Source organism: Glossina fuscipes, unplaced genomic scaffold (genome assembly GCF_014805625.2).
Source record: "Glossina fuscipes isolate IAEA_lab_2018 unplaced genomic scaffold, Yale_Gfus_2 115, whole genome shotgun sequence".
Taxonomy (NCBI): domain Eukaryota; kingdom Metazoa; phylum Arthropoda; class Insecta; order Diptera; family Glossinidae; genus Glossina; species Glossina fuscipes.
Window position 1 is genome coordinate 1,176,049 of NW_023998458.1, and position 26,269 is coordinate 1,202,317.

Here is a 26,269-nt window from a genome sequence, read left to right on the forward strand (position 1 = left end):
CCCCTTATTATTATTTATAACATTTTTTAATAGATTTTGACATCAGAGATTTGGTATCATCTAGTCGGCGTAGGCTTAGATATATTCCAATTTATTTATTTATATATTTATTAATTTTTTTTTTTTAATTAATGGAATTTCTTCATTACGATTTATCTTATGCTGAAGAGTTACAGACTTTCCTTAGCACTAATAAGCATAAAAACTCAATTAAACTATGTTAAAATCTTCATAGTATACTTGTGAGGAGTAAGGAGTAAATAACCGATCATTCATTACAAAAATATTCGATTATAATTTAAATAAAAATTTGTCTGCCTTGCATTGCATAATAAATTTGGGTAACAAAATAATTACTAAATAATCATAAGGTAAGGAGTTGACGCAATTCTAAATTTTTTTTCTTCTTGAAGAAGGATAATAATTTAAAACTTATTTAGAAGAACTCGGAATAAATTATTAGACGAGCAGAGCAATTTTTAGATCCGAACGGGAATACACTTTGTCAGAAATGTTTATAAGAAGTGCAGAAAGAAGAAAGCAGCAGAGCGACAGGAGCATTAACAATATATATTCGAAAGTTTTTGCAGATATACTAGAGCACCCGAAACGTTATTAAAGATCTTCAGATTCTTAATGTGGCTTCGTGGGAGCCATCAAGCACATCTTTTAAGACTGAAATCGATACCTAAAATAACATCGAATTTTGCTTGCATGGGCGCCAATGAATCCTGAAACAAGTTACTTGAGAACTAAAACACTGTTGTGGTTGGGCACCGCTAAAGAGGGATTCTAGGCTTGCAAGCTGAATATCGTCCACAAATTGCGGAAAATATTTGCATTTAAACCCGCCAATTCGCTATCAAGTTGGCCTCTTGAAACTATGTGATGGTGCGTTACACATCCGTAAACACAATCAACTTGCCCTAAAAGCATAGCTAAAAAGTTAAAACTTCGGCTGTCATCAACTTGATCTTTAGTGTATTGGGCTACAAAACTAAGCAGAGTTTTGGTTCACCAACTGTGGTAGCTACGGAATGATGCCCATTAAGCCCATTGCCTTTGAGGCGGAACATCAAATGTAGTTACGCTAGGTTATTGGCCTGGTGAACTATTATATCGAGGGAAGAGTTGTACGAAATAATTCCGGCCTTATAGGTTTTAGTCATAAATGCGATTGGGCTAAAACCCCAATCGAATTACCTTTAATAATAATGGCTTTAGTTCCGCTTAACAGTAGTGCAGGAAGGGGAGCGGGAACGGAACTAAACTTTACCCTACCCTGGCAACAGAATTACAACCACTACAATATAATTTTTCGCCTTTTGATTTTTTTCTTTTTTTGCTTTTTAAAGAGAAAGATTTGACGAAAAATTTATAGAAATTTTTTAAAAAAGATGAAAATGAAAAATTTAGTTTTATTTTACCACATAATGGTACCATTGTGTTTATTTCTATGTACATCACCCACTCAGCTCTTTTGATTAATATACAATTTTATCTTTTGACATTTAATAAAACTTCCTGGTCTTTTCTTTTTACGATGGTGATGTATTAAACTCAGACAAGTTATATTCTCTCATGTTCATATACAAAATTAATGTTCAATTAAATTGCTCTGATTCATCAATATTTCAAAAACGAAAACAAAAGCTTGGTCTGTAAGTATTGTTTTAGTCACAATGTGTTGTTGTGTATCTCTACCAAATTAAAATTCAATTTAAACTGTCATTCAAATCATATAGGAAAGAAAAAAAAAAAAATAAATAAACACAAGAAACAAAAATTGTATAATAAATAAAACAAAAGATAAAGAATCTTACTTTTTTTTGTTTTTTTTTTCAATATCTACTAAAAGCTCATGTGAAACCTTTTCATTACTTTTTTTTTTTTTAAACGAGTACAAAGCTAACAACAATTTCTTTATTGCAAATAAATAAAACGAGTTAATGAAAAAAAAAAGAAGGAGAAGATGAAAAAAGAGCAAAAAACCGTCCACAGCAGACTACAATTTTCAGTGGGAGAAATGATTGAACAAAATATAAATGAATAAATGAATGAATATGATGAGCAGTGGATGCAGCAGACGACAAAAATATAAGTAGCTGTCATTCTGTCAATGTACACAACACTTGAATATTTACTGTACTAATTCAATCTGCTTGCATAGAGTTAATCCTCATCAAAAAATGAAGGACTTGTCAGAATAAAACTATCATAAAGGGGAAAGCTGGTCGGTCTTTATAATTACGATCTTGTTGTTGGTTGCATCAACAAGAAAAGAGAAATGTGTTTTTTGATTAAGCGGGTACAGCATGTACACGATATCCCATTTGGCGATATGTATAAAGTAAATATATATCGCCATGTGACGAATGTGAAGCTAAAACGTCACTCAATAAGTCTCCTGTCTGATATAATTGTAGCATCACTGTCGACAGACCCATATAATTTCTGGGTAGTACCAACCTTTTAACAGTTAGTCTACAAATTACAATTGCTCTAATGCGACTATTATGCTCAATTAAGAATAGAGTAAAATATAAACAGTTAGGGAGATTTTTTATGATAAGTATTGTGAAAACTCAAAATCGGTTACAGACTAATGTCATGGATTCACTTCTCGGATAGCTTGTGTCATCTATAAAAATATTTCCATTTATTAGAATCGATTGCCTTTTTATGACTGCACTCTCTGTCCGAGCTCCTAGCCGCAAGCGTTTTCCAGAAGTGGTCATCAATCTCCGTGGCTTTGCTTTCGTTCCACCTTGCCCAGTGATTACATTACAGCGATATATTATAATCTCTCTGTTATCTATTTTTTTTTTTTTTTTTTTTTTGTAAGGTGGAAAACCACCCCTTCTATCCCCTACCCTGTGGCACGCCCGTTTAGGTATACCTTCACAGAGAGGGTAGCCGTTTAGGCACTACTTAAAAGCCTACGTTGACGCTCTTCTTGTCTTTGCTTTCGCATAATGTTTGCGGCGAACATTCCCACCGCTTTCCATTTATTCAGGTCGTGCAACATATTTGTCACAAGATTGTCGGGGAGACGTAAAACTCCAATTTCCGTCTGTAGTCTCTGTCGTTCGTTATAGTATTTCGGACAGACAAAAAAAACGTGTTCAGCGTCTTCGATGCACTTACAAAAACTACAGAATGGGTCCTGTTCTATTCTAAACCTATTCAAATATGACCTAAAGCAGCCATGGGCGCTAATTACCTGTGTCAAATAAAGATCAACCTCACCATGTTGCCTATTCACCCAGGGTCGTAAATCTGGTATGAATCGACGCGTCCACCTACCCTTACCCGCTCTGCTCCAGCGCTCCTGCCACTCTTCCACTAATCGCTGTTTTGCACGCTGCCTAGCTGCATCAGCCGACAGTCTGTGAAATTCGGCTCTATATAGGCCTTCTTTAGCACGCAGGTCGATTGGCATCATGCCAGCGATGACCAAGGCCGCATCCTCCGACACCGTCCGATATGCGATGCACACCCTTAGGGCGCACAGCCTCTATGCTGCTTGTATGTCTCTCGTATATGCCGGTATAGCGAAAGTCTTTTTCCACACAGAAGAGCCGTACATTATTGTCGCAGTTACCACCTCTTCTACGGTCTTGCCTAGGGCCACGCAAGTTTGGCAGTATGCGCGCCAACGACTTTGCTACCTTCGCAGCCTTTTCGCCCGTGTATTTCAGATGCTGTTTAAACGATAGTCTGCAGTCTATCATCATTCCTAGATATTTTATGGCTTCTTGAGACTGTATCCTCGTATCTCCCACCTGGATAGTCACTTTCTCCATTTTCTTCCTAGAAGAGATTAATACCGCTTCTGTTTTCTCATCCGCCAGCTCTAAATCCACTGACCGCAGCCACCTCTTGATCATGTCGGTGGTTTTATTCGCTATAGTGGTAATACCCTCCAGAGTTTTCGCCACGATAGTTATCGCTATGTCGTCAGCAAAACCCACGACGGATACTCCCTCTGGGAGAGGTAGTCTCAGGATATCATTGTATATTACGTTCCACAGTGTAAGGTCTAGGACTAATCCCTGAGGTACCCCTCCAATGATCAGCCTCTCTCTGCACCCTTTATCTGTAACATATCTCAGTTTCCTGTCAGTAAAATAACTAGCCACTATATTTATCAGATACGGTGGGACTCTTCTTTCTGTAGGGCAGCTATGACGCAATACCAGTTTGCTGAGTTGAATGCATTCTTAATGACTAATGCTATTACTAATAGCAATACTTTTTATTCCCTTTATCCATCGTGTACCTTTAATCGTTTCTGCTGTTGTATTTGTGACCATATTTATTGCACCCATTGGGCTTTTCTTCTTCCTGAAGCCGAATTGGAAGTCCGACAGCCCTTTAGATCTCACCAGAGATGCTTCTAAACGATTTCGGATGATCTTTTCGTACACCTTGCCTATCGTATCCAATAGACAAATAGGGCGGTATCCATTTGGCACATGCGACGGCTTATTTGGCTTTGGCACCAACACCAGTGTTTGTTTTTTCCACTTATCTGGGAAAATTTGTTCCTTCAAACAAGCATTGAATGTGCTCGCAAACATATCAGGCCTTGCCAACAAAGCTTGCTTAATAGCGCAATTAGGGATACCATCAGGGCCCGGTGGGAACAGTGTGCCAATTATTTCTTCCACAAATTCTACACAGCTTGGTTGCTCTGAATACTTTAATTTCTTCATTACCAGCTTATACGCCATCCCCCATGGGTCCTCATTAATCTCATTAATCAGTTTGTGGAAACAGTTCTTCTTGCTGGCAATTATCGCTTTTTTTAAGAGCCTTCTCCTGAGTTTGAACTCTTCTTGGTGGCTGAGATAAGCACTAGTCCCTCCCGATCTTTGGTAGCCCCGCCTCGCTCTGTTACAATGAGACCTTAGTTCGGCTATCTCGTCTGTCCACCAGTATACTGGCTCCTTGGTCTTATAGAAGCAACGTCTTGTCATTGAGCCGTCACAGGCTTTTATAATCCGTGCTAAAACCTCAGCAACTGCAGCCTGAGCTGGGTTTCTGGGTTCTGCTTCTTCCAGAATATCTTCGAAGAGTTGCTTGTCAAGAGGTTCTGGTTTCCATTTGGGTCCCCTGAGACGCAGTTTTACCCTGTTCGCCCGCTGGCTCTGCTTCAGTTCCCAGATTATTGCTGCGTAGTCACTGTGTGTATATATGTCACTAATACCCCATTCTATACGCAAGGCCAATGCACTACTGGCCTTGGTAATATCGATCGCGGAGCCACGACCGTCTCTGTTGAACGTGTTTTCACTCTCTGCTTTCTATGTGTGTGTGTGTGTGTGTGTGTGTGTGTGTGTGTTTGTGTATGTCTGTGTGTGTTTTTTTCTTTGCTCTGCGAGCTGGAAGGTGAAAATCTTCATAGGATACTGCTGGTTCTTAATTGCAGCATGCACGATTCGCCATCCATGGCGCGTAAGTACCAAAAACTACCCCCCACACGCTTCTTCTACCACTCTCCCCCGCTGTACCACCGTTAGGTATTACTTCGCGGGGGCACCTTGTTAGCGCGCTAGCAATGGTGGAATCTCAGTCGAATACCCTTTTGGCTTCCACTCCCTCTGCTCTCCACCCATTGTCTCTCCATTCGTCGTAACTCCACCAGGGGTTTTGCTAGCGAACGCGTCTAGGGCGTTCCAAGATGCTGCACTGCCGATCATCATGCTCGTTATCACTTTGGGTAGAACAAAACCTGCTCTGCATCCTCCTCCATATCAGCGCATATCGGGCAGTTAGGCGAACTGTCGTATCCGAATCTGTGGAGCCGTGGCGAGTCAGAAGCTGGGCGAGGTAATAGTTTACCAACCCATCTTCTTATGCTAGGGATAAGAACGAACGTGCATTTTGCTTTGTCGTTCTTTCCCACCTCGACTGCCATATCCTCAACGAGGCCATCCGTTCCTCGCTTCTTATAATGAGTGAGAAGGGCTTGTTGCCGCGACGCCGTTCAAAGATGCGGTTTATCTCGTCGGCCAGAATGTCGACTTTCAGAGTGCCAGCTAACACTAGCGCTGCTTCCTTCGACACGGTACGGAATGCGCAAATCTGCCTCAGGGCGCTAAGGCGATCTTTGGAGTGCCGTCTTTACAGTCAGTACACCCGCCCATACACAGCTCGCATCCATAATGATTGAGGTCACCGCAGTGGCTATGACCTTCCTCTTTGCTGTTTTAAGCCCACCCACATTTGGCACAATCCTTGCCAGCGCCATCTAGATACCTGCCGCTTTCTTCGCCAGGTAATCAATATGCCGCCTGAAGTTGAGGCGGTGTTCAATTATGACTCCCAGATATTTGAGTGCGGGGACTGATTGCACTATGTGACCCCCTATTCTTATCTTGCACGTCTCTGGCTTCTTCCGGGTACTCACAAGCACAACTTCCGCTTTGTGTTCAGCCAGCTCTAGGCCGACCTTGTTTAGCCACCCTTTGATGCGCATGATGGCCTCGGTAGCTTTCGTTTCGATTTCTGCACTTTGCTTTGCCACTACCACTATTGCTACGTCGTCGGTGAATCCAATACTTGTTGTGCTGGTGGGCAGATGCAACTTCAAGACGTCGTCATACATGATATTCCACAAGAGAGGGCCCAGAACTGACCCTTGTGGGACGCCCGCTGATATTTTATACAATTCTGTGCCATTGTCGCTTTCATACACCAACATACGGTTCGATAAGTAGCTCGTTATGGTATACATACCTTGGGACCTGAGCTCTTATAAGAGCCTTACGGACAGCTTCCCAATCCGCCGAGTTAAAAGCGTTTTTAACGTCCAGTGCAATCAGGACACAGTATTTCTTGGTGCCACCTTTCCATCTATCCCCGGCTATGGCGTCGGATGCCATTCTTACTAGGGCTGGTATGTGTTTGCGTGACAATATTGCTTTACTTACGTTCAATTTGCTGTGTTTATCTACCTGCGATCATCTTGCCCTTTCTGGATAAGTCCGGTGCGCAGCTGCTCACCTCTCACAAGAAGAAAAGCATTTCATTTTGCGTACAGACATGAACTTATTGGGATATAATTGGGCTTGTTTGATCCCATAAAGTTGATTATCGTCGAGCTTATTTTTACTAGAAGTGGTACTGTTAATTGACCTAAAACTAAACTGCAATTAACTTAATCTCTTATCTAAGTACACATACGGCAATCCCTAAAAGGGAAGTGACCTTCGACCTTATCGTCTACAATGGTTTAATTTCATCGTTTACTTTAAATAATAAAAATATGCAAGAAAACGATAGAGAAAGCTTAGGTTCAGTTATAGAGGGATTTAGAAGTGATATACATATATAATATATACAATATGCGCCATAAAGCGAATGGCTTTTCTGCCTCCCTGCTTTCTCTACATAGCAACTGGAATTTGTAGATCAAGAAAAACAATTCAGTTCACTTTTATTATAAACGTTTAAAGGAAATCGCTTGTTGCTAATAGAAAAGAAAAATATTTAGCAGCGGAGAAATAAGGGTGGATCACTCATAAATAAGATGAGCACACTTTTTTGAAGAGCTTACATGCTCCTACATGACCTACATAATGTTGTTACAGTAAAACTTATTTCTTTTTCTAAGAAAAACTTTTACTACACACCTACACTTGCTTTGTTATTGATAAGCTATTCATATCTGTTACTATCATTTTTAGTCCTTTTAAATGTGTTTAAATGTGTTTCAGTTATTGTCTGCGTTAGGTAACCCGGTTTATAGACATGTGCGGTTTTTAAGTAAGTAACAATTTTATATAATTTGTTGCACAGATTCTATAAATTTTCTAGCCACTAATCACCCCCACTAAGCTGGCCATAGTAAACTAGTTCAACGGAATTTAGTCTGTTGTGTTTATTTAACTGCGCAAAACCACGTCTGAAATGTCTGAACTTAATTGAAAGTATTATCATTATTCTCATCTTTGTCATCATTATTGTCATCATGGCGCTTGGCATCGTCATCATCATTATTATCACTATAATTCTATTTGTGTGTGTGTGTATAGGTATGTAAGCTAAGTACGTATATAACACATGCTTATGACAACATATATCTATTGTTATATATATATATGTATATATATATATATATATGTGTGTATATGTATATATATATATATATGTATATATGTATAATGTAATCATTAAACAATCATACGTATCGTAGAACTTTATATACTTCCCACACTCATGCAATATTGTTTACATATAAAAACCAAAGAGTTTTCCCCACATAAACGTGATGTAGTTTACTATAAACCATAAATTAAAACGACTACATTATCCTTATGCAAGCTTTGCCACACAACCACCAAACAATCGAACGCTAAATGGCGCGCTACGTCGTACTGCTTTGTATATATATAATAAAGTATTTGACGACTTGTTTGCTTTTTTTTTTTGCAACACAAAATTCAATTGAGTACACATATATGCTCAGTTGTCCTTGTTGCAATCATTGTCGGTCTTTATCGGTTTCGTCATCACCAATCATTGCTTTCACTATCGTTATCATTACAAGCAATTACGAGAGGAGCGTTTATTCAGAATTCTTGCTACATTTGTACACATCGATGCCAAGCATTGTCATCATCATCGCCATCATCATCATCATCATCGTCATCGTCATTGTCATCGTCATCGTCATCGTCATCATTATCATCTTCATAGACATCGTCATCATCATCTTCATTGGCTTTCACGCCAATGTTCGATTATTGTTGAACTTTCTCACTATTGTTATCGTTGTTGTTGTTGCTGTTTGCCGAGCATTTTGTTAAATCATATTTGCACGGCATACGGGACTTTTTGCCGTATAAATCTAGCAAATTCATTAGTACCGTTACAGGCTCCGTTCTTAACAGACGGTTGCTTACGTTTACTTTCGCCTTCAAGTTAATGCGTGTGTATCGCATATAACATACAGACAGTAAAGAGGAAGTAAAACAAGTGCAGTAAATAATTTCCTAACTACGTTCGCGTAAGCATTAACAATACGAATCGCAAACACGAATACCTGTACAATCAATGCAATCGCCAAGATTCTCAATTCTCGTGCAATGAATGAGCGTATGGCGCAAACCGCGTTGTGCCTGGGCAGTCTTCATATTTATTATCGCATTTACGGCCGTGTTAAGTATTAAGTGCGTGCGAATTAATTTTTTTATTTATTTTTTATTTTTGTGTTTAATCAAAACAAACTAAACTTGGTTTTGGGAAACGCAAGAGAGATAAACGATTAAAAGATTAATCTTTAAAAAAGAGAAATTTGTTTAAAAAAAATTTATTAAAGTTTTTTAGAAAAACCGCTTACCTATGCAAAGCGTTAATTAAGTACAGCTAAATATGAAGATGCTTAACTGTCATTAGCTTTCACGTTTAATGAAAAGCTATATCTTTTCTTATCAGTTATTAGAAAAGTTAATTGATTTTGTCAAAAAAAAGAAAACAAAAAGAAAAACAATTCAAAAATGCAGCGTCGTATGTCAGTGACCATACGCGAGTACAAGTTTTTTCGCAGCTTTTCGCAAAAATTCGAAAATTGGCCGAAACGTAAAGCTGAAGCGTTGTGGCGTAAAATGCGTGAACGAAAAATAGCAGGTAAGCATAACATTTAGAAAAATACATGTGCCAGCGTAAGCTGTCAGCTGTTTGTGGCTTTCTATCTGAACTTTTAGTTGCGACGACAATATTTTGGAATTTTCTTTTCCATTGTTCAGTTATGATGACACTTAGTCTTTAACCATATTTAGCCCTCACACTATATTCTTTATGAACGATTCGGAAGCTAAGACACATTTCTTTCGCGAATGAATTCCCAACCATACCTCTTGCTTCCCTACATTTGTTGCTTCATATGCATTCTGTGGAATTTCTGCCAATGAAGGACCTGCTTTCTTCCGATGCTTGACAGAAAAGCCTATCTCTCGAATCTTTTGCTGTAAGTCTCTTAAAAAGCTGCCAGAGAGGATACAAAAGAACAACAATACTTTGCAAAAGTTTCCGGGCTTTGAGTCTTTGTTTACATTTTTGTAGTATAATATGGCATTGAATGCCATTTTCATTTTGAAGGTGACTTTCATAATGTATCAAGAAAGTTAAATCGATATTTCTGCTAATGTACCTCAAATAGTTAATTATTAATAAAGGAAAATAGAATTTTTTTTTTTTAAATTTAACAAAGAATTTTTGTGTTTCGTGATTTATTTGAGCGCAGTCTTAGTAAATTCGCATTAAATAATATATTCGTTATAGGGAGGGTTATGGATGAGGATCACCAAAGGAACGTGTACTTGAGAATAACTACACTTCTTTAATTGGTCTGGTAACGACTGAGCTGATTGAATTGAGTTGCACGTTCATACATGTCAGTATAGTAATTCTCGATTTCTTTTAGAAAACTGTTATCTAAAACATCAAAACTGCTATAAGTAATTCCTCATTCAGCTCTCTATTATCGTAACAGATTTTTACTGTTCAGATTTGGACCTACGGTTAACGACTTTCGTTACATTGAGGACTATAAGGAAGGACAGATTGTAGATATGCAAATCGATGGAAAATTATATTAACGAAAAAAGAAATAGAAGAAAGCGATTACTCGGGGGATGTCTCCTTATATGGGAGACATGATGGCGGTCAGAAAGAAGTAGGGCAAGAGAAAAGAGATAGGAATTGCTCGAATTTGTCAATTGAGCTATAACCATGCCCAATCATCGTTAATCCGCACTGAGATTTGAATCGGCTCGACTATTCCGCAGCCAACGTATGATGAGCTTTCCTGCTGTGTAAAGTGATGGACGAAAGAATACATAAATGCGTGGACAGATACATTGGGATTATTGCCACAATCCAGCATTCAGCGAATAAAAAGAGAAACATGTGAAAAGACCAAGTGGTGGATGAACAAAATATATATATATATAAACGCTTGGAAACAGTAGCAATTACATAGATGAATGTCCAGACGGATGGACCAAATCCTTCGGAGGGCAGACTCCCAAGTGTTACACGCACCAATTGTTCGCATTAGAAGCAATCGCGAAGATTAACTCAACCGATAGTGCGATGGCCAAGCCTGATTGGTAAGTCCTACGGGAGGTTATAGAAAGATGGATAGACGAACTCGATATCAAACCTTACACCAGTAAAGGGAAGAGAATTTTTCGCGATTTTGTGAGAATACAACGCTCAAATCAACTCAAAATTCCATGTTAATTCGGAATACATTGGCTTTATTGGAAATGCTTATACATAGTCGCGAGTGTTGCAAGTAAAATAATGAGATCAATATATTCGCTGAGCAATTAGGGTAGAAGATATAAATATACATAATATTTATGACTAGATGTGTACATCATTCATTCATGAAATGTTCTTGGAATACCGATTATTCATTGTACTATTGTCGCTGCTGTCGCGTTCATATTTTTATTCACACTTAAAGAAATTCATTTCATCTGAAAGCTAGATGTAGACAGACGACAATGCGTGAAAATGTTTCCTTAAAAATAAATTTTTATGATTAAAAATAATTAATCACCACAAAAAGATTAACGCTGCTAATAAACGATTTTGACAGTCGGAAAGCAAACACAAGGAAAATGTTGCGTTAAATCGATCGCCTTTATACGCCCACTTTGACTTTTATTTACGTTTTCTTATAACATCGCTTCCCATCCGATTAATCTCCACTATAATGTATTCTTTAAGTAAAATTCGTATCATTATCATTAATAGGATAATTTTTCAAACTTTATTAACAATCCCAACAGTGTGTAGAAAGCCCATGCTTCTAGTGCACTTAACCTTTTTATGCACGGATTTCGAGTAGGTATAATTTGATACGTGTTCAGAGAGAAGCATAAAGTTAACACCGCCTCCCACGCATGTATACATGCGCAAGGTCTTTCAGGAAAGTACATTTAAGCGGATGCTTCATCAAGAAAGGAACTTGTAAATAATACATGAAATGCAATATTACGTAATAAGCTTGACGATCCAATGTATGGTGTTGTACTTAAAATTGCTCACAACAGCTTGCTGATCTATGCAAACATTTTCACATTTTATCGAACAACACCAACTCCCCGATTAATATGTTTGTCGAACACGATTCCGTACGTCTCTCTATTTCTTTCTCTTCCCTCACTTTTTTCTGATCGTCGCCTATCGTACACGAGTAGGGGACATGCCCTGAGTGATTGCTCATATCAAAAGGGAAAAAAGGAAAGCTCTAAGCAGGTTAAAGTAACAAAAGCGATAAAAGTAAAAGGGTTCCTAAACTGAGTACAAATACAACAACTTGTTTCCAAATATCTCCTTAATGTAGGAACAGTCAGTCGTATGAGTACATCATGGGTTTGTGAGAAGACTTTCAGCGAATCAATCCACGACAACAAGTGGATTCTCGGGACTAAAGAGTTTTGTAGTGAACATGTTTTCTCTTTTGGCTGCACTCTGTGTATTTTAACATACTTTTATGACATTCGAAGTGCAAGTTTATTTACTTGCATATGTATCCATGTATGCATGCATGTCAGAAAAAAGTCACAACAATATTAAATTCATTTTTGCTCTCACATGGAATTAGCATCACACAATAAGTTAAGTGTTTTAGATAAACACATATATTTCTATATATATATATAGTATTTATATTGCTGCATAGGTAAGCATTGACATATATACGAAAATATATGCTACCATGTGAACCCATAATAAATTCCACTGTATATGTATTAAAAAAAAAAAAAGAACGAGAGAATTGCTCCTACAATAGCGGAAATTTTTATTTTTATATAATAAAAAAAAAATAAATAAATAAAATGCAAAACAAAAAATTTCCGAGAATATTTTTAAATGTTTTGTTGACATTTATTAATTGTTATTATTAACAATAATCATTTTTTTTTTTTAAATAATATTCATTTTCATTTAATTAATTTTTAATTGATTTTATAAATAAATATCAAAGGTCATGTTCTGAATATAAACATAAGATTCTCATTACAACATGGAATCACTTTTTAAAAATTGTTCAACGTAGAAGATCATTCTCCAGACATAACGATCTCTGCAAGATCAATAAAATATACATACACACGGTTAGATAGAAAAATAGATGCAAGGTGTATTTTCCGATCCTAGGCCAAAGAAATTGTAAAAGGTAGCTTCCACACAGCCTATACAACGTTTTTAGATGTTGTAACACAATTCAAAATTAATTCCGGCCAACGCACCTGAACTAGTTCATGCAAAAATTGAAGGCTTTTATGTAGCCTCTCTATGTGGTGCGCGTCCTCTTTAAAGTTGTGCAAGTAAAGTGTATTATCATATTTTCCTGCAAAGGGTTTTGGGTTGTAAGGGTAAGGAGGAAATGCAACAAGAACTAATGTCTATTTACAATAATCTTAAATGGGTCGAGCACATTAATGCGGCGAGGAAGGAGAACGGCTATGTCATCGGCTTCGAAATCAGGGAAAAGCGTAAAAATTTATTGCCGCATCACTAGGTCGTTCACAAAACTTCGTCGCGAATGTCTTATAACCCCAAAAAATAGTATTCAGAGACGTGGAGCAATTCAAAAAATTTCTGCGGTGACCGATAATCGCATGATAACTTAGCAATGCGAAACGATCCGTTCAAGTCGTCTAAAGCAATTTCAATGTGCACTTGGAAACTTGTGGTATTTTTAAACTGAACTTCTTGTAAGGTTTTGTTTCTACTTAACTCTAAAAGCATTTTTAAATACAGAAATTTTCCTACGTTTTAAATAAATGATAAATATAGTATGTAATCGGAGCAAAACAGAAAAAAATGTCTCGCACCTTGTCCACCCTTGTACAGGGAACAACAACACATATATATATGTTATAAAAATAAGTTTCATAATCGGTTGCGTAAAATCTGAAAGAAAAAATTTCTTTTGATTAAAATATTTCTGTTGATAAATATATTTAATTATATATACATGATAATTTATATTATACACGATATTATGCACGCTACAACGTGTGGGTCTATTGTTGGAGAAGCCTTTAAATTTTTTCTTAATTCTATCGCCAATTATATCATCTAGAGGATGATTATTATTTCAATTATAGCGCCCAACAGCAAAAGAAGAACAGACAGGCAGGTACATGGGATCTGAACCATCTTTCTTTGGGCTGGTAATCAAAGATATATGCGCTTTATATCTTTTTTTACACGAATTGTTTGCTTTTGCCAATTTTTAGTTAAAATACTCAGACGCCGTGAAACATGCCTCCACATTTGTCATATGTTGCATGCGTTTCTTACACGATTATGTTTGCAAAGTTTCCCAAGGGACGCATATGCCGCGTAAAAAAAAGGAGTTGAAATATTGATAAGGGCTTATTCACAAATAACTTAAGACGTCATCTTAAGCTCTAAACCAAAAACTCTACCGTCTTGGACTGAAGTTATTGAAGTAAGCCGAAAATCAGATACGATTTGTAGATAACCATGCGATCGACATAAATGACTTCGTGATCAAAAAAAGGAATAACAAGATTAAAATGAAATTTGCCATTACGTGCGATGTATGACGTCACAACCCTGATGTAAGCAGACACATTCCAGCAAATGCGCAGCCCTTTACCAGATTTCCTCAAATCGATTCCCCTTAATACGCATTTGGCCCGAACTTTTTTGCTTGAAATTTTTCAAGAGACTTTTCTGATTATTAGAAACGCTTCATGTTTGTCTTCGACTGGATACCCGTCAAGTAATTGAGCAATCCTCGTTAGTGATGAAAATATCCCTCTATTATGTGAAGTTTTAAATATTAATATTTGTTTATTGATATTTTTTTATATAGCTTACTTGAACGACAACTATGACATGGCTAAGTTTTCTATATGCACTTAGAGTTACCAATCTAAAATAAATATTTTAGATTAACAATATTAAGATAATATTTTTTATATTTTACGTCATATGTCAATTGCTGGTAGTGAAAATACGAAGCTTAAACAAGTAAGAAAATTATATTCGGTTGTGACCGAACCCTTTATACCTATCACCGTTATCCTAAAAAAGATAAAAACTAAATTTTCATGCTCTATAACATGAAAAGGGGGCGCGACTGATTTTTCCGACATTCAAAATAAAAAATTTGGTCGTATAGGCGGGTGAGCGTTGTATGTGTGACCTTGGAAAAGTCTGAGTCACTTTCAAATTTTTTTGCAAATTTTTGTTTTCGCTAATGGGAGAATGTTTAGCACAATTACTACACAGTTGCGCACACGGACAAGTGAACAGACGAACAGAGGGACGTGTTTAGGTACATTCCAATTTAAAACTGGCCGAGAATTCATATACTTTATGGGGTTTTTCAAGCTTGTTTCTGCGCCTTATAAAAATATTGAAAAAAAAACTAAATTTTGATACTGGAAAGGCGGTCAATTTTTTCCATTTCTCTACAGCTGCTACAGCATCACCCTTATAATATGCGTTCAAATTTTCGAACATTTACCTGTTATAGCTTATGAGTAAAAAGTGAAACAATTTTTTATTGCGTTTGAGAAACAGAGGTGTTCTCAGTGGTGCTGTGGGCGTGCGTGTCCACCGATTTGCCATTTTCCATACCGAGCCGCTTGTAAGGACTTTCAACGTTTCTGCCAAATTTGAAGTCGAGAACTTCATTTTTGCGGCCAGGAAAATGTTTACAACAGACATTGCTTAGACAGACATACACATAGACGGACGTGCTTGAATCGATATATGAATTGATGCTTCCTGCTGGGCGTTGCAAACGCTTTGACAAAATAAACATACCACTCATCTACGGTGGGTATAAAAATAAAAATGGAGCGTTGAAGCCGAAGTTGGAGTAACTCATCAGGATTCATATCTTGGAAATTTTTTATGTCTGCGATTAGAGTTAGTTTAGAATGAAGTAGCCGAGTAGCTAAGAACTGTGACTACCCAGTCGGTGTTCGCAGGTTCAAATCTCAAGTACAGTAGACTTTCCTTTGATCATAGCTATTTTCGCATTGGATTGCAAGAGCTCGTTGTGTTAATACCAAGTCCTGTGGACTTTGCTTTGTTCTAAGTCTATTCAAATCATTAGTGTCCATTTTCTGCCTAACTCCAATATATTTGATTTTATTTCTACAAGCGAAGGCTCACCGGAATTCTCAGATATCCTCTCTAGATAGCCATTAAATGAAGGTACACCTATCAAAATTTAATTTTTGCTTTTTGCCTTTCTAATCGATCCATTTCGTAGCCATTTTGTCACTAATTTCGTATAATAAGGACACAAAAAGTTTGTTAACTTATAAATCTTTTAAAAGGGATTAAATGCAAGAGAGATTTTAAGACAGAAATCTGAGCACGTGCAATGCGAAACATAAAGTTTACGTAATGCAAAGAAACGTAACGCTTGTAGTTAGCCAAGTCAATTATCAGGCAAATGTAACATTTAATCAACTTATATAAAGATCATATAAACGCGTATAAATTATTACTTTGTCATGCTATCATATATAAGCCTTTGTGTTCAATAAGCCTTCGAAAGCTTTTTTTTTTATTAATTATTGTTCACGTGGGCAGATACAGAGAGAGAGAGGGAAAGAGAGAGATAGAGAGAGAGAGAGAGAGAGAGAGAAAAGATAGGAAAAGGGGTTTATGAAACCACACCTTGGTATCGCTTGCGGTGATATTTTATTAAAAGCCTCAAATCAACATGGTTTCCGGTATCATTATCCTTTACATAGTTGACGTCATTATCATCATCGTGCATTTACATAGAAAGGACAGCGATATCACAGTTGAGTGCAGAACATGATGAAGGCGTTAACCCGGTCAATATGCATACATCGCTATTACAACATAAAACAACTAAATATTGTAGATTTTCGCTTCAATAACTTTATGCTGCGTTCCAACAACAACGACGAGAACGACAACAACAACAAACAAAATATCAACACTGGCGTTGGACATTAAATTGAATTGTTCTTCGAAACATTACGTTATACAATATCTCTCATGATGCTGTTAAATTGAAAAAAAAAAAAAAAAAAAAAAAACAGCTAAAGCGACATGTATATCAGTTAAATTAAACCTTGAGTGCAGAGAGTTGATCATTCAATTAAATTTCCTGCATTTTTTTTTTATTGCCTTTTTTGCCCCTTCCTATGCACCTAGTGGCTGTCATTTTACTGTTTTCATTATGCAACTTTCAAGGCTTTTTATCGAGTTAAAGTATTTTTTTATTTTTTTATAGACTGGCAAAGAACTAATGGAAAAATTCCTTTTATTTCTGATTTTATAACAGCCGCAGTATTTACAGGTTCCAGCAAGTTTTATAGACTTATTTAAATTAAAGAAATTTTATTCCAAACCGAACTTCGGATACCAGTCACTTTAGAAAGGATGCCAGCTGGCCGATTGAAAGTATGTTTCTCTTACAATCTTCGACGAGCATGATATTCGAGCCGAAGCCGAAATATTTCACTTTTTGTGTACTTGGTTTCTTCTTTAAATCGTTCCATATTTGCTATTGAAGCACTCAGATATTTAAAACTGAATTGCAGGAGTTCACTCATCTAAGCATATCAATTTTCAACCTTGTGTCCCAATTTCAGCACAATTCTCCGACAACAGAAGGTAGTCTGTCGGAGGGATCAGGTAAACCTTCTTCTAAAGTTCTTTTTGTTCTAGCTTTTTAGCTGCAACACAGAACGGATTGTAGCCTGACGTAGGAAGCATAAAAAATAACGTCCTTCTAAAATGCTTTTTTATAGTGTAAATAATCTGCAGCAACATAAGATAATCTAACGGATGAACATGGTTTAATTCCTCCTAAATTGCTTTTCGTCCTAATTATTTAATGGTTGGGGAGCCTGCAAAAGGTAGTCTGACGGAAAACATGCTTTAATTCCTCATGATTTACTTCCCATCCTAATTATTTAAGGGGTGGGTAAATAGCGACAACAAATGTTAATCAGACGGACCGACGTTGTTGAAATGCTTTTTCAATTCTTTCTCTCGTAACATCTTGAGGTTCAGAGAGCCTGCGAAAACATACATAGCCTGACGGGGAGGCCAAGTTAAGCTCCTTCTAAAATACTTTTTTCTTTAAATTTTTTAAGGTTTGAGGATCTTGCGATAATAGAACAAAGTCTGACGGATGGACATGGTCCGATTTCAAATTCCCTTTCCGTCCTGTTCTTTTACCTATTATTATTATTATTATTATTATTATTTATTTATTTGAGAGTTATTTAATCTCCTTTAACGAAGGATGAATGAGCAGACTATTCTATTTGAAGGAAAGATAGAAGAATGAACGGTTAGACTGACCCAACGGAGCAAAATGAAAAATAGGCTCAGGTTTTTCCTAACGTGTCATGCCGTCTATCTGTTTGAAACTGTATGACAATCTCAGTTTGCTTCTATCTAATGCTAGCATATGCAATAACTAAAACTGATATTAAAAAACGTATATGAATTTGAAAATGCCATCTTTGGATGGAGGATGAAATAAGGTTTTCTTCTTATCATCCCAGGTAAGCTTGTTATTTATTTATAAATTTTAATAACAACATAGACTGGCGTTTGCTTTTGCTCTTTATTTAAAGGGTATTAAGGACCGTTGCGGTATACATTTTTTATATCTAAAATTAAATATATAAATAGAATATGTAAAGAGCAGGCTAACAATTTAAGTAAAAGGTTCTTCTCTTTCGCACACATGTGTATTACATATGAATGAACATATGCACCCAGACACTGCACACAAACAATGTTTGGAAAGTGTAATCTTTTCAATGAAAACAAACTTTTACCGATAACATGTTATACACATGCACAAGTATTTTATAGCGCTATAATCATGTAACTATATATACTTACAAATACTATGCTGTATTACCTTTCCATCGTGTTTGTAAAAAGTTAATCAATTGAAAATCTAATAATAAATATAAAAGAAAATTTTAAACGTATATAGGTGCAAAGAAGAAGAATGGATGTAATATTGATTTCCTCCTTTCTCTGGCTGCCTCAGAGGGTGAAGGCTTAAAGGGAATTCTTTGCATATACTTTACGCCGTAGCATAGCTGAGAAGCATTGTAGGTCATCACAAAGATCGGATGACATGAAAGTGAGTGAAAATTTAAATAGATTTGCAACAGCGCAGCTCAGTTACGTCACTACTTCATATGTTTTATAGGAATTAAGGATTATTCAAGCGAAAGCATTAGTTAACACATTTGAATAACAAAATTATAAATACTTAGGATATGGTGGAGTTAGTGGCTTCACAAACAGCTGACAAATAATAAAAGCAAAGTAAAACGGGTGGAAATTCATATAGGAATGATTTCAATAAATTGCTGCTAGACCTAAATTAAGAACTTTTCAACTGACGAAAGCAAACATTCTTCGTTCGTTCGTCGGGTTTGTCGAATAATAACACAATTTTTAAAATTTCCCTACAAAACTTGCGCTGTAACCGTATTTAGGCATTCTAAATTGATATAAACACTTTGGTTAAGCTAGGACAGGTTTTTGAATCCTCTCTCATATAACCAAATCTTCATATCACATCTTTATATGGCAAAAAGATGTAATTTCCAATGTTTCATGGTGAAAATTGAGTCATAACAGTAAATCGACAAAGAAGTCAACCTTATCCGAATTTGGACCACGTAGATGAATTTCTTGGATACCGCCGTATAGTAAAATTCTTAGGAAACGTAGATCCTCACATGCCAAAAAGGCCTAATTGATAATGTTTTATGACGAAAATTTCTTCATGATATTAAGTTGACATAAAAATTAAGTGGACCAATTGTGGAACACATAAGTCTATTTCTTCGACTACACTGCATATAAGATTTTTCTTGAATAGTAAGCCGCCTTAAGAATAAGGCTTCATTTTTAATATCTTATAACGAAAATGGATCTATAGTAATTAAATAACGAAAAAAAATTGACAACAAGAATTTGGTTCACCTAAGTCTATTTTTTAGACCTTAATACATATATAGAAATTACCAGGAAAATCAAGCCCTCATATGGAGGAAACGTATAATTTCTAGGATTTTATGACGAAAACTGAAAACTAATAACATTTTTGGGAAGTAAATTAATTTGCTAAATTTGCATCACATCTTATGACGTTCTGGGCATCCGCCAAGACACGGGCTTTGATAAAAATTATACCTTTGCATGAACATAATATGTAATTTTTGATATATTATTGCCAAAACGAACAAATGACTGTACTAGGCGGGTATGGTATTTGACAGTCGGCCTGTGGATATGCACTACCTCAAGCGAATATATAACACTGGCAAGGTTTGTAAGTACATCAAAGCAGTAATCGGAGCTTTATGTGGCTTTGACAAATGACTATAACCTGTTTAGGATCGGCTTCTAAGCTAAAAAGTCAATTAAAAGAAAGCTTCGATATTTTCGGTGCAAGGGACATTTTAATACTTCCTAGCAGCTTTTGGAAGTCTCGACTCTAATGGGCAGAAAATTATTTTTATTGGTTACATTGATCAAGAATACACATGATCTGCAAAATTCACAAATGTGTTTTTGTTTACATCTGCTGTCTGTCGCAAACATCTGCTGTGTTAACTGATCTTCTTAACTGAATATGAAAATGGTGCAATTGATAAACGTCAACCAATTTGCCCTAAGACGTCTGCTTTCTTTATTTTTCTCTTTTTCTTATAAGATCTGGAAATTTTTTGGTTCAGTTTGGTTTTCATATCAAGACATCACATAAATTATATTTAATGGAATGTTGGTAAATTCGATTAGTTACAACTTTCATTGGTAATGTTTAATCGTTGGTCAAGAGATGACACAACCAATTAACCGCAGTGGTAATGAAAATGTCAAAAAAAATAATGGGGAGAATATTAAACCCTACAAACACTGAGAGAAATGAAAGTAAGACTGTGAAGATGGGTAATTTTAAGAAGTCTAGGTAAAAGTTTTTACACTAGAATTAAGTAGATCTATAAATTATTGCTCGATGTTAATATGGATTTTTTTTTTTGTGTTAAAAAACTGTACAGGCTGTCTGTCTTGTTCGCCTCACCAACAATTGCATCTATCCCGTTTCAATATGTTCCAGCTGACAAAGATGGTGATTTAAATTGAACTCGACAGGGCTAAGATGTATTGGTTGCTTTCGCAAATGCGACAGAAACCACAAAGTGAATAAGTTTTTTGCTATATGACCAGGATGGAACCAGGGAACAGTGTTTGTGTGCGTCTGATTTAAAAATGGAGTCCTAAGGCACGGCGGGAGGTACGCTTGGTTGGTAGATTGTTGCAAAGGGGCGCACTGTGATTGAAAAATGACAAGTAGGTCATGCAACATACAAACACTTCCAAGACGAGTGAGTGGGAACGCTGAGAAAGCTTTGTAACCCCTTTATATATAAAAAAAAAAAAATACTGACCCATCGATCGTATAACCGACGAAAGCTCAGAACATCCGCAAAATGACGGTTGCTTTGCTTAAGGTCAAATCACACGAGACATAAAACCTTAATAACCAATTTGTTTATTTTCGAGCTTAGACGTTTAAAGTTCTTGTTAAAATATTTTTAAAGTGTATATTTTTAAAACTCTTAAATTTTTCCCTAATTGAGTTTTTTTTTGGCAATTTTTTACCATCCGAAGGCTTAAAAAATTTATTATTTATTGAGCCGACTTTATCGAATATAATATAACCAAATTTATTATGCACGCGTATAGTTCCCTTCCTTCTTTTTTTTTTTTTCTTACTCTTTATTGATTAAATTTTTTCCTTATTTTACCTTTGTTTCTTGCAGAAATCGAAGCTGTCGAGGCATGTAAATGGTTAAGAGCTGCCGGCTTTCCACAGTACGCTCAAATGTATGAAGGTATGTATAAATAGGGAGGAAGAATAACGAGAAAACAAAAAAAAAAAAAATAAATAAATAATAATACTACAAATCAAATATGTGAACAAGTTGTAAACAGTTGTATAACAAATTATTGGAGAAGATATCAAGGAAACTTCTCTCTTCATCTTGATACTTGGTGATACTTGGTGGATGGAGAAAAGTTTAAATAAACATTGATTTCTTTAAACTATTTCCTTGCATTACTTTAAATAACAAATCGATCGATTTAAAAGTAGGTTTTTTTCTTTACGTACGCAAAGCAAATCTTATAAAATATGAAATAAAATATTTTTCTTTCTACTTAACTGTATACTGACAAGTTTTATATAACTGTTAACTGGCAATATTGATTTATTATGTAGAGAGAGTAACCGCGATGCGTACTTTCACTTGCAAATGTTTCGTACAGATTTCCTTGTAATTCTATCAATTTCTGATTAAAGTATTTATAAATGAAAATATATATATATATGTATTCTTTTACGACCTTGAATGCAGAAATGGACAAGTCGTATTGTAACAATTTCATAGCACAGTTTCAAATGACTTAACAGTCTTTATTTGATACACGACCTAATTTAATAGCATACTTTTAAATGACAATTATTGCAAGATCTGTTTTATCTACTGTCAGGCGCGAAATAAACGTAATTCTTATATAAAAGAAAAAAATCCTATACATTATAACATTATAAGTAAAAACGTAGTACAGTTTTTCATATAATGGCTTTCTGGTCGGTCTGATCCGAACTATTTGCGATAGCGCTCGACGTTGGGCCCGAGCGCGCCCGTGTAACAAATTGCATCAGAATATACGAAAAACTACGACCAGTGTGTCGAATACAAAAAATCAAGGCGGACAGACGAACAGAGAAGCTTAAATTTGGAATTGTTTTCTGAATCGACCGATACAACAAAATTCCGCATTAGCTCAATATATCCTTATACCACAAGTGATGTAGGATATAAAAAACAAGTGAAGCCATCACTAGTTTTTCTTTTTCTTTTTTTTTTTTTTGATTGTACGAGCGAGAAAGAAGACATAAAATTTCCCTCAAGAATTCGGATGTGTGCTAGGTGTAAGCATAGCTGATAACTATAACATCGGAAGCGATAAAGTCCTTATAAACGTGTCTTCAATTTCGCTGCAGGAATAAAATATGCGGTGAAGATTCCATAAAGTGCATTCATCACCCAGAATAATCTGTCTGTTTTACCGGATCAGATCATGATTACAACCTCCTAGCTTTGAACTTAAATTTTTTCTTATCACTAGAATAAATTGCTGAAAATTCTCTAAAATGTAAAGTTTACAATTTTAAGCTAACCTTAAAAAGGCTATAATTTAGATATCCAAGCTTTATTCTCCAACTTTTCACTTAATAAAATACTAAGGCCAGTTTCGAATATCAGTTAAATTATAGTAAAGTGATGCTGGCTACGAAAAAGAAGAAAGTAATAAAGTCGGTCTCAAGCTCAATAAATTATCTCTGAGAAGTTACCCTATAAAAATATGGATTCTGATATAAACAATACAACATATACATAAATCCTTGTATATCTATATACGCGTGTCAAGAATATGAAAGCCCGTTCAGTCTGAAGTCTAACATTTCGTATTTACGTGATCGAAACCGGGATTCATTTCCTTTGGGTTTCATTTTTACAACACTGCTTTTGGCGGTAATTTAGTTAAGACATATTATTATTAGCGTACATAGAGTGTAGCTTGGGAGGCTCTTGGTATGACGATTTAAAACGTAGACTGATAACCTTGAGAAAATTATTCCCTTTTTGGGAGAAGTCAGGAATAATTTTGAAGATCTCGCTCAGAACGCAAATCACATCGGCAGGGTAATATAATGTAAAACTTCCTCTCACTATTAAGAGATCTTTTTGCGTAGGAGAAAACCCACCGCAATTGCTGAATAATAATAACGAAAACTAAACATTAGGGAGTCGTATGGTGAATATAGTACACTTGATCAGGGTAACATTTCCTTCCGTCCGTCGTATATTATTGGAACGTTCGTAGTCGTAACAAAACTTAGATAAGTTCTTAATTGACGAGTGCAGAGAAGAAACTTGCGATTAATCTGTGACAAGGACTTTTAACATATGCTTAAAAGTGTCAAGTTGTTTTATTTATTAATGAGGTCTATTATGAAACTATATACAAGAGAAAGACAGTAGTGGGTACTAGAGTGGCAGCAAGATAAGCTAAAGATACAAAGGAAGAAAATACTTACTAAAAACATCCCAATTATCAGTGGGTAGATGAGCGCAATCAGCGATTAAAGACACAGCCAATAACCTATGCATTAAGATCTAGAAGCCTTAGCGGAAAAATAATGCGAACAACAAAAACACATCTAAAGTCAATACGTATTATAACACAACAAAAGGGAAAATTGACGTTAACGCAGCAGACGACGCATTCATTTCCTCTGTAAATGTAAAACTAATAGACGACCAATTGCTCTGTCCTACAGCTTTGTTGTCGTATACGCAATAGCACCGAGGGTCCTTTGGCTAAATATCAACCCTAAATGGAATCGTTCCAAATCGAAACTACGATGCAAGTTGTTCGACTTGACGTGATTTTTATTATTCCGGTAATTTTCATAAGTGACTCGGAGTTACATCGTGGTAATTCTTGGGTTCAGTTTAATCTAAAGGTTAATGCAAATATTTTGCAATACAATAATGACCGAACAGCAGATACGCTGACAGTTAGAGCATGAAAAAAAATTGTATTTGAACGAGTTCGAATTTTTTTATATCAAAGCAGTTAGCAAAGACTAAAAAAGACAATAAAAACTAAATTTCCATACCCTATAATATTGCGTGGGCGTGGCTGATTTTTTTCTGTTTTTGGAAATTTATATCCTGTGTCTGCTATAGCTTCTATCTGTATCTTATTTTTAAGTACCACACCACATCGCGATGTCCACGTCTTCCGTATGCTATTCCTGATCGATTATACTACTAAGAAAAAAAGGAACCTCCACGTCATGAGGGCCACCGTATTTATTTTAGACATATGATGTGTTTTCATCTAAATTCCTTACAGAATAATTTTCAACATTCTATCCTTTTTACCTTATAAAAAAAGAAGCAGAAAACAGCAAAAAAAATGAAAAGAATAAAAATTTGATCAATTACAACGTTGTATATGCACGGCCGATTTTTCCCGTATTTGTACAGATGCTGTAGGAACACCCAAATATAAATGCAATTTTTTTCGTTGCATCTACTTTGATTTAGAAATATCGGCTAGGAACCGAGCATATTTTTTTTTTACCCACCACCGAAGGATGGGCGGTATATTTGTTTTGTCAAAACGTTTGCAAAGTATATATATTCCTGATCAGCATCAAATTCGAATCGATTTAAGCATGTCCGTGCAAGGTCTGTTGTACACGCACAAAATTGACAGACACATTGGAAGTTCTTGGACGCGGCTTGGTATTGCAAATGGACCAAATCGGCCGAAAAACACGCCCACAGCCGCCACGTAAAATGAGAACACCTCTGTTTGTCGAAACGACTAAGAAATTACTCATTGCTCATAAACCATAGCAGATAAATGCACAAATATTTGACCGTATATTCAATGGGCAATGCTGCGGTACCTGTATAAAAATGGAAAAAACTGACCCCGCCTACCCAACATTATACCGTATCAATATTTCAGTTTTTTCAATATCTTTCTAAGAGGCAGAAACAGGGCCCAAAAACCTCATAAAATGTATAAATCCTTGCGTGGTCTCAAATTTGGAATGCGCCTAAAAATGTTCGTCTGTCCATCTTTTCATCTGCCCAACTGTGGGCAGATGTGTGGTAAATATTCTCCTGTTAGCGAGAATGGAGGTATTGCCTACAAATTTGCCAATGAATTTGAAATTGATCTAGACCTTTCAAAGGACACGGTTGTAACGCCCACGTCTCCACATTATAGGACGCGAAAATTTAATTCTCTTGGTGTTTTTTAAGATAACGATGATGGGTATAAGAGATTCGGTGAGGACCGAACATGATTTTTTTACTTGCTATTTTTCAAACATGAACAAACATGAAGGATTTCTCCATTGCTATGCATATTAAACAATCACTGATCAATGAATTTTTAAATAAACACATGTTTTCTCTTCGATTCTAAGACGAAAGTGATGCTTCTTTCCTTTTTAATAACAGTAATGATGGCAAGTAATGCTTGTGGACCACAATGTCAACGATTGTGGACTTGCAAATTCACTTTCTCTTTCATTGGTTTCGAGCATTTTGTGAGTTCTGTTCCA

The 26,269-nt window shown here is 36.0% G+C and overlaps 1 protein-coding gene across 1 annotated transcript in view; it reads left to right on the top strand.

Moving 5' to 3' along the window:
- The first annotated feature begins 8,978 nt into the window (after nt 1–8,978).
- Nucleotides 8,979–26,269, top strand: part of LOC119640123 (stAR-related lipid transfer protein 13) — a 30,956-nt gene continuing 13,665 nt past the window's right edge. Inside the window, exons 1-2 of the mRNA XM_038037958.1 lie at nt 8,979–9,636; nt 21,873–21,944. Of these exons, the coding sequence (XP_037893886.1) occupies nt 9,507–9,636; nt 21,873–21,944 (202 nt within the window). The 5' untranslated portion in view covers nt 8,979–9,506. The remainder of the gene's footprint in view (nt 9,637–21,872; nt 21,945–26,269) is intronic.